At 45.1% G+C, this 9,393-nt stretch overlaps 4 protein-coding genes across 4 annotated transcripts; all 4 read right to left on the bottom strand.

Moving 5' to 3' along the window:
* Positions 1-1,513: 1,513 nt before the first annotated feature.
* On the bottom strand, positions 1,514-3,040 carry C922_03468 (hypothetical protein; the record flags this gene model as incomplete). Its single annotated transcript, XM_008819060.1, has 1 exon — positions 1,514-3,040. One exon carries the CDS (start codon positions 3,038-3,040, stop codon positions 1,514-1,516), a length of 1,527 nt encoding a protein of 508 aa, XP_008817282.1.
* A 926-nt stretch (positions 3,041-3,966) lies between these two features.
* Positions 3,967-4,937, bottom strand: C922_03469 (hypothetical protein; the record flags this gene model as incomplete). Its single annotated transcript, XM_008819061.1, has 3 exons — positions 3,967-4,032; positions 4,236-4,270; positions 4,793-4,937. The coding sequence occupies 3 exons, from the start codon at positions 4,935-4,937 to the stop codon at positions 3,967-3,969; spliced, it is 246 nt and encodes an 81-aa protein (XP_008817283.1).
* Positions 4,938-5,547: 610 nt separating this feature from the next.
* C922_03470 (hypothetical protein) lies at positions 5,548-6,051 on the bottom strand (the record flags this gene model as incomplete). The annotated part of the gene is made up of 2 exons (XM_008819062.1): positions 5,548-5,879; positions 5,937-6,051. The coding sequence occupies 2 exons, from the start codon at positions 6,049-6,051 to the stop codon at positions 5,548-5,550; spliced, it is 447 nt and encodes a 148-aa protein (XP_008817284.1).
* A 2,082-nt stretch (positions 6,052-8,133) lies between these two features.
* Positions 8,134-8,415, bottom strand: C922_03471 (hypothetical protein; the record flags this gene model as incomplete). The annotated part of the gene is made up of 1 exon (XM_008819063.1): positions 8,134-8,415. A coding segment is annotated over one exon (282 nt), but the record flags the coding sequence as incomplete, so codon positions are not given.
* Positions 8,416-9,393: the final 978 nt, after the last annotated feature.

Below are 9,393 nucleotides of genomic sequence, written 5' to 3' on the forward strand. Positions count from 1 at the left end.
AACAGCTGAGCCACGGAGCGAACGCCCAAAAGCATCACCCTGAAGATTAAAGTATGGAATTTAAACCTAGGCATAAGAGCTGGATGCTGACGCCGTGATACGTCAATGATAATCAAATAACTCTGGAGACAATAGGTGAAACTGAGCTCAAAACGATGAGCCATAGAGCTGAACCCTAAACCTGAACCCTAAGAAACATGCCCCAAATCCTAAAAAGAAGCCTAAACCCAGAAGGCTAATCCATCAACCCTGAAACATAAGGACTGACACCAGAAATCTAGACCCTAATCCACAAAACGAAAGCCAAAAACCTAACCGCCGCAACCGAGAGGTGAAAGAATAAGCCCCTAACAACTAAGCCGGGAACCGTAAATATAATCCCTAGGCCACTGAACCCTAAATCTAATCCGTAAGGCACTGAACACTGGACGCTCCGAGCATGGAAACTAAACCCACAGCTCTAATCCCTGAACCCTAATCACTAAACCCTGAACTCACAGCCCTAAACCTAAACCATAAGCCCGGAGAAACTAAACCCTAAACCGTAAAACGTGAACCCTGAAGCTTAAACCATGAAACCTGATCAATAAACCCTAACAACCAAACCAAGAAAACCTGAAACACTAAACCCTAAACCCTAACCCCTGAACCCTGAGACCTAAACCTAAACCCTGAAACCTAAATCCCTGAACCCTGAAACCTGAACCCTAAACCCTAAACCCTGAGCCCTAAACCCTAAACCCTAACCCCTAAATCCAGAAACCTATACCATAAACCCTAAACTCTGAACCCTAAACCCTAAAACCTAGACCCTGAAACATGAACCCTGAACCCTAAACCTGAACCCTAAACCCTCAACCCTAAACCCCGAACCCCCCACCCCCGAACCCTAAACCCTAAACCCTAAACCTGAACCCTAAACCCTGAACCCTAAACCCTAAACCCTGAACCCTAAACCCCTCAACCCTGAACCCTAAATCCTGAAATTTAAACCCTGAACCCTGAAAACTAAACCCTGAATCCTGAACCCGAACCGTAAACCTAAACCCTGAACCCCGAACCCTATACCCTAAACCATGAACCTTGAATCCTAAACTCTAAATCCTAAACCCATAACCCAGAACCCTAATCCATGATGCCTAAATGTGAACCTAGACCCTTAAGCCTGAATACGAAGGCCTAAGAGGCCGACCCTTAAATCTAAACCTCGACCCCTCAATCCTGACCATACACCCTAACTCGCTAAGCCAGACCTCCTGAATAGGACGGATAGAATATCAGACCCATACTGCAACTTAACCCCCAAAATCCCAAATGGCTTGTCCTGACCTCCCTACCTAATACTAAAGCGTAGACGCCAGAGGAACTGATCTCCGACCGACAAACCACAACCACGAGACCCTGAGGCGCGTGATCATGGAGTCCCGTCCCCAGTGAAACATCTAAACTGAACTCAGGAGATATCCCCTAACCTTCAGATTTCTTCGTCTGACGAAGTTAAGCGGCCGGTCGCTTAGATCCTCCCTGTTTGGTAGCCGTTGAGACCATGTCCCGTTCCATACGTTATGGTCCTAGTGGGCCTACCCCTAAGTCCTCGGGCGGCTCCCCCACGTTTCTTCACTACTCTCCATCCCCCATATAAACTTCCCGCCCCTAAGACTATGGCTGTTAGGACTCCTGCAATGATTCCCCCCAACCCCGCCTGTGTCCCACCGGATATAGAACTCTTGGAGAGTTCATCTCCTCCCACTGAGGTGGTGGGTCCGGTACTATCTAGCGAAGTCCCAGCCACAGAGCCAGGGGCTGACTGTACCTGCTGGGGCCTTTCAGTCCTTGTTGACGTCTCATCAGAATCCGGAATACCGCTTTCGTTCCCTGTTCGTGAGACTAGTGCTCCTTTGCCAGGCGTGGGTCCGTTGAAATGATTACCCGTCCCTGTCAACTCGTCAAGCTGTCTCGTGCCTAAATTAACTCCATACCCTTGCTCATCTGTCGTTGATTCCGGACCCTTAGATCCAGCCATGTCCGGCATGATTCGGGGAGAAGGACTATCCGGTTGCTTTATTTTCGGTAGGCCGCTCTGGAGATGTTCCTGCTCGGAGAGTTCAGTGGCTCCCTGTCCTGTGGTATCTGTTTGGGTTGATGGGTGCTGCTTGGTATATAACATATACTGGGTTCCTGCCCCCGTCTCCGTTGGGTTATTATAACATCTTAACTCATGTCGTCTTATTGAGCAATAGAGCCGAGACTTGGATGCGTGACTTTGTGCAGGTCCTTTTAGCCACTGGGTCAATGAATACGGTCCACATTTGGGGCATAATTCCTCTATTACTCGATAGATACTCAGTACCAACCCGATCTTCTGTGAATCTTCATTGAGTGTGCTATTGCTACCCTCCAGGTTTAAACAACTCATCGACCTCTTTTGGCCTGGGATTTTTATCCACCCGTTCCATGTGCCCTCTTCTGCCTGTAATCTTCTCAATACTTCTTTACACTCCTGAGTCAGAGCTTCCTCATTCAAATGATCTGAGTCAGACCTTCGACTCCATATCTTCAAAATACACTGCAGAGTACCCATGATAGTTGCTGCTTCTGTTTTGTTTTTGCATATTTCTCTCCACAAGATATCCCCCCATTTAGCAGATTGGATAGTCGCCTCTGCTTTGGATTTATCCTCTTGTTCCACACAGGAGGTACTGAGGGCCGGGGAGTTCCTCATTTGATGTACAACGTTCAGTATTAATCCCTTCCACGAATAGATCAGGTCCTGCTTGTTGTTTAGTTTGCCGTTTCCTGTCCAATCTTCCCCCTTCGTAGCTTCATATCGTACCCTCAAGCTGTCAACCCATGCGGTTTTTAGGTAATTTTTCAGCCAGTCTCCTCCTTCTTTATTCTCCTGCTGGTCTTCTTGTACGTTCCTTTCTTCCGTTGGACGGTATTCTCTACATAGATTTTCCCAAGTTTGTATTCCTGTTCCCAGCCACTCGTTTCCGCCCCAGCTATACATGTTCATACTCAGTTGGGTGTCCTGCTCCATTGTCAACCTCTTCTCGTGTTAGGGGGCCCGGTTTGGGGGTGGCAGCTCGAGGTCTGCGGTCTGGGGTCTTAAGTCCCTGGTCCCTTATCAGACGGGCATCGTCCTATTTCTCTCTGGGCTCTATCGACTCCTATCTGGGGAATCACCCGGACGCTTTGGGGGGGTGTTCCACTGTTGGGCTTCCCCAGTTTGGGACCTGACGTCTCCTCTCCACTCCTATGACTGCCCATTTTTGGTACCTCTCCGTCCTCCCCTCCACCGAGTTTGGATTTCTTCCCCTCTGTTCGGCAATATTCGCCGCCCCATGAATCCGCCGCGCCTTGTACCTATTGGATTTTAGTTAGTCCGTTTTCTCAAATCTCGTACCTCCTTGGGATACTGCCCGTAACGTTCAGGATATTTAGCTCCGTTTGCTTCCATTAATAGACGCGTAGGATCTTGATGGAGTTGTCTTGCTGATTTCCCTTATGGAGAACATTGAAGCATGGGACCATGGGAGAAATTCCCACTCGGTTTCTCCCTATTCGGTACCTATATCCTGCTGACCCTCCCGTATTCGACGAGATTGTCCCTGACGCGGCTGCCTCAGATATGAACGTTCCCGCTGACTTTCTCCTTGAATCGCTGTTATACTTCGGGCCTCCTTCTTAGTCGCTCTAAGTCTACTGTTCTCTGGCTTCTCATTATTTCCACGCCTTAACCACTCCCTTCCGCAGCCTTCCTGCTTCCCATACCTGGCTTCACCTTCACTTCATTCCCCTTTCTTCACCTGAGATCTGCCTCTCCGGGTTGGCTATTCTTGTCTTCAGTTAGCCCCTTGCCTGATTTCCGTTTTGTTACTGGTTGCGCCCTTTTTTCCTTATTTAATGCGTGTTATAGCCCGGTCTTTGGACCCCTTTTGGCTCTTTAGACCCTAGGTGTCTCAGCTAGTCGTTGTTGAGGTGCTCCGGGCCTTGAGGACAACCTCTACTTCGACGCTCAGACTTTTCAAGCTGGTGGGAGAGAGGTTCTGGTTTCTGGCGTTATGACTTTTCAGCTGCACCCAAGGTCTCCATTTCTGGCTCGTCTATCGGTTTCTGACTGTGTCGTACGTCTACCGCTCCGGATTTGGTTCGACTCATGTAGGCCTCACCAGTCTTTCCTGATTGGGCCCTTTGGTTGTGGCGTTTTCCGTTATCCTTTTCCCTCACCATACCGTGCTGTTCTTCCTACTCCGTTTGTCGGAAGACTCTGCAGAGCTCAGGACAGATTATTCTTCCTGAGTTGTCGAGATACGAAATGTGAGTCTACGACTCGGCCATTTTCTCCTTCGGTATCATATATTGAGGTGGAAATTGTCTGTGAAGTTTCACTTTGTGTAAAGCTCTCATATGATCTCTCCCATTGGGGGGGGAGCCCCATATGCCGCTTTAATTTTTATGGCTAATCTCCTGTCCTGTTCTGGTGTCTAACGATTTCCCTTGGCTGATGATCGTGTCCATTTGTCTTTCAGACATTCTGACTTAGGCTCGGAAGATAGAGGAACTCTGCTGCTACGGCTATCCGCCCTTTAATCTTCCGAATCCTTCCTACCAGGACCTGTTCCTAGATACTTCACGCTTCTAAAAATACGTCATAGATGGTCCGACTGGTTCCGGACCCTTTGATGATTTTGGAGGGATCCGTCGGCATGGCATTCTTCCGTGAATATTGGGGAGAAAGATTCGCCTTCAGTGGTGCTATTTCTGCTCCTGAAATTAGCTGGTCAGGTACCATCTCCGCCGGAATTATGATATTCTATCTTGTGCCTTCTTTCATCTCCTTCTTGACTCAGTCTGAGCACATCGAAATTGATTCTCTTGAAATCTCTCACATCAAAGGGGCTGAGGAATATACTCGGATTCATCAGTTCCACCATGTCCCGGTTTCCTTTTTGGACTGTTGCTTTTTGTGTCTGGGGAGATTCCCTTGGGGGGGTTGTCCTCTACTTTCCGACACTTCTATACGCTCAGACAGATTTCCTAATTGGTCGGCTGTTCTATATCGTCCTTACTGAGGTTTGTTTGCTGCTCCTTTGCCCCAATCTTCTGTTTTGTTTGATGTTCTCGTGTTGTGGGTAGTTTTCCTGAGATTTCTCCGGTTTTGGAGATACGGTTTATCCTTCCTTTACCCTTACTGACTCCTGCATGTTTTAGTCTCTCGTCTGTCGTGTTGGTCGGAAGTCCATCTCTGACTTCCGGTTTATTCCTCCCTCCCGGTTCAGGAAGTTTGAACCTCGCCCCGTTCTCTGGTTTGTTCCTCCTCTAATGTACGACGAACTAGTCCTATTGTTCTGTTATATTTCTGCTTCAGTTTGTGAGTTGGGTTCTCCTTTCATCTGCTTGCTAGAAAATTTCTGGATCAAGGATAGGGACCTCCTTCTTTCCTTTGACCTGACTTTTCTCATAAAGTCCGTCATACTTGGTCGCCCTTGGAATTTTTATTATGTATTACTGCTCATTTTAGTGCGCTCCATCTGCGTGTTCGGCTCAAAAAAGATTCTGTTGTGCTGTTTTTGTGTATTGAGTGACCTCCCCCTTAGCCCTTTCTGTGGGACGAAACTTCCCAGATTGTTCAGATTTTCTGTTCCTGGACTGATTTATACTGTCTCCTTGTCTTCTTGGTGTTCTCTTAGCTTGATTGACTGGATATTCATCTTGACTAAGGTTTCCTCTTAACTTCATTGCGTCATTGAAGCGTTTGTTTTGTTCGATTTTACCTTTCATACATATCTCCTCATTTAATTCTCTTCGGGGAGTGCCCTTTATCTTATTGGATTCAGACAGTTTCCGCTGCTTCGGTCTTGGGGAGGGGTCCTTACCTGGTAATGGGATTTTCCGGCAACTCAGACTCCGGAAATTTTGCTCCTCCTAATTACATATTTCTAAATCTCGTCTCAATTTGTCCGATCTACTAGATGCTGTGCGTTCTGTATTGTTCGTATTTTTCTGAATCAATGGATTTTGAAAACCCGGCTGCTGTGGGTTGGGCATTTTTCCCCTTCTTATTCCTTTTGTTCTCTGTTTTTTCGTCTGAGGGCTTCTGAGGGTTATGAGGGTTGGATTTGTCCTGTTTGGGTCAGGACCTACTCTGTACTTGGTACCTTATGTCTAGCCCCTCAGAATTTTGTTCCATGAATATCGCCCGGACTTACGTCTGTTTAGCTTTCTATACGTGCAATTGCCCGAGATGGGGAGACCAAGTGGTGATTTGTTTTTTATTTTATCTGAAAATTCCTTCTGATTTCCAGTTGGGTATGACATATTAGTCAATGGCTGCACCTGTAGCCCTCCGTCAGAATTAATTTGAGTCCAGGCAGTTAATGGAGTCTCTGGCCCTATACTAATTCATCCCGGCACTCACGCACTCAAATACTGGAGGATTGTTCATTATTAATTCCTGGTATAGGATTTGGTTCACTTTGTTCTTGATAGGGTCTGACTTATCAGAATCTGTTCTGATTATGTGAGCGGTCGGGGGCGTAGCTGTTGCTTCTGCTCTAGCAGTTGTTGTGAACTTAAAAGTTTTTCCTTAGGTGGGTTATCTAGTGGGGCTACTTTATTGCCTTTTGAGAGTTGTTGAAATATAGTTCTGTAGATATCTTCTGGGTCGGCGTTGGGAATCAATTTATAACCTCATTTTATCTTAGGCAAATTCTTGTGACATAAACTACAGGATCTTATCAGGAGTCTTTTCCTTCGGTTGCCGTATACCTTCATTGGGCGCTTTCTTTTTCTGCTAATTAACTTCATGTTAATTACTTACTCTATCTGAGGTGAGGTGGGTGCTCGTTTTAAGTTAATCAGAGAAAATCCCACTTCTAGTGACTGTCCACTATTCAGCCCGGATTCATTATTTTGTATAATGAGAATCGTACTCTTAGGTCCTAATAACGTACCCTGAAGTTTTGTTAATTGATATTTGTTCCTTGGGGGGGAAGCGTTTTGTAAATTTCATCCTTTAATTCATCATTTGGTCCTACTTCGACGATTCTTCTTTAGTTTGATTTGAAGTTAGACCTTTTTTTTCAGGCTTGATTTTTGGTTTTGGGTGGTCTCACTGGAATGAATTCGGCTGTTGTGTCTGATTGGTACTCTATGGAATTTTCCTTTACTTGCTAAGCTTTGGTCTCTCAGTTTTTATCCATCGGGCTCCCGCCGTTTTTCATGACCTGGGGGAGGGTGTGTGTGTGGTTGCCTTTGGGTTAGGTTTTGGAGGGGGTTCGTTAGGAACTTGTCCAGAAGTCTGCCTTTGTCTTTGTTTTGATGCAGAGATCCTTTCTTCCGCTTGGACAGTTGTCTTTTCTCATGGTGCGCCTTTGGCTGAGGTTAGTTCATAGTGTTGTGATGAATACTTATTCTTCTGGACTATATATTGCTCCTTTGAGGCTGCCCTATTTTTGGGATTTTGGACGCTCCCGATTAGTTCGGGGGGGTTGGCCCCAACTCCTTTGGAGGGCGACCACGTCTAGGTCATGTTGGGTTAGTCTGTTATGATGCTCCTTTATGTTGATTTTATATTTGTGTTAGATCTGATTTTCTGGCTCTGAGTTTTCATCTATCCTTAAAGACTCATCCGGTTGTGTTTGCTCCTTCTTGTTCCCTCTGGGAACTTAGATACTCTTCCCATTCTTCTCTTTAGGAGTCGTCTTCTCACCGGGAGGAGGTTTCTGGAGTGCGGTTCCTGCTTGGGCTTCTTTCCTATTGTAGATCCCTTGATTTCTCAATTCAGATAGAGTACTTTAGCCGATTTTTATTAAACTATCATAAAGAGGGGGTGTTATGGACCTGTCAGACTTAGGTGGAGTGAATTCTTTTTAATTCAGGTGTATCCGTTTCTGGATTTGCAAGATGGTTTTACACTTGGCGAGTCCCTGTACTCATGAGGACGTTCTTCTGGTTATGCTTTATTCTTCTAAGAAAATATTTATGTCAGATATTAAGGTGCATTTGTCCTTTTCATTGTTCCTTGGTCTTGGTTCGCTGTTTGTATTTTTTTCCAAGTGCCTCCACTTTTAGTTTATACCTGTTCAGCCTGTACAAGTACTATCTCCGTGTTTGCTTCATTATTGGAGGTCATAATCCCATTGCATTTTGACTACAACTGCTGCTCGATTTTATATTTTTTTTATTGGAACCTCCGGTCGGTTCTGTGAATTTCGGTTTTCTATAATATTCTGGATTTTGGGGATGAGTTGGGTCTTCATAAGCGGGTGTTTCTTGTGCCTTCGAGGAGAATTTATTTGGGGTTTTTGTTTTGGTTATTTCTTTTGTCGCAATAGGATTATGTCTCGGAGAATTGTCGTTAAGAGAGTCGGCCGTAGATTTTCCGTTTGTTGTGATCCTCTGTCTGATTAGCTGTTTCAGAAGTTAATATGTTTGAGGTGTTATGGGCCGAGGATAGTAGACCTGACAGTTGTAGTTTTCTGTTCGAAGGAATCTGGGGGGTTTTGTTTCGTTTTCTGCAATACGGAGATGATAAGTACTCAATACATGACTAGTTACACAGTATAAGCCTTCGCGGTGGGGCTGTTTTCTTGTTCTTTTCTGATTTTAGTTGTGAGTTCTTTTCTCATTTAGCTTCTCCTTTTTTGCTTGGGGGTTTTTCATGTCTGTTCCTTCTTATCTAGGGCTTATTGAGAATTGCATTGCTGTTTCTTTTCTTATGCCTTGTTGGAGTAGCATATTCAGTTAGTCTCATATCTGATTAGTGATTTATGACCATGGGGAGTCTTAGGTTTTGTTCTGTCATGGATTAGTCCCTCAATTTGGTTTGGCATATAGGGTGCCTTGGCTGATCAATCTTTTGCCATTCGTGGTTAGTCGTTTAGTGACCTGCTCTGTAGTTTTATCCTTCCTTCTAGATTCGTGGTAGTTCAAGTGGTCCGGCTATGCTCCTTTCTGATGTTCCTCGACTTTTCGTCTATGGTTCCTCGAGAAGAATGGGATTCCGCCTTGAGAGTCTTTGTGTTACCGAACCTGTGTTTATTTCTGCACCTGTCTTTTTTTTAGGTCCTCCTTTTCTTATACATTATTTGTTGGTCCTTTGCTTCTGGTACGAACAATAAATTGACTTTGTAGTCTATAATTATTAATCTACCCTTAACCCGATATTACCTCGCCTTTGGTCATGAGAGTTTATTGGCGCCGCACACAGAGTGATTTATATATTTTTTCACTCTATGTTTAAATTTGGCTAATAAGATTTGACTTATAATTTAATGTTTGACCATGTGGTATCACATATTTGCATGATTCCTATATTTTCTCACTTGGCCCTGACTTCTGGGGGGTTGCCTTTGAGTTTTATAGATCTTCAATTCTCGGATAGTTACA

Source organism: Plasmodium inui (genome assembly GCF_000524495.1).
Source record: "Plasmodium inui San Antonio 1 unplaced genomic scaffold supercont1.14, whole genome shotgun sequence".
NCBI classification, from domain to species: Eukaryota; Apicomplexa; class Aconoidasida; order Haemosporida; family Plasmodiidae; genus Plasmodium; species Plasmodium inui.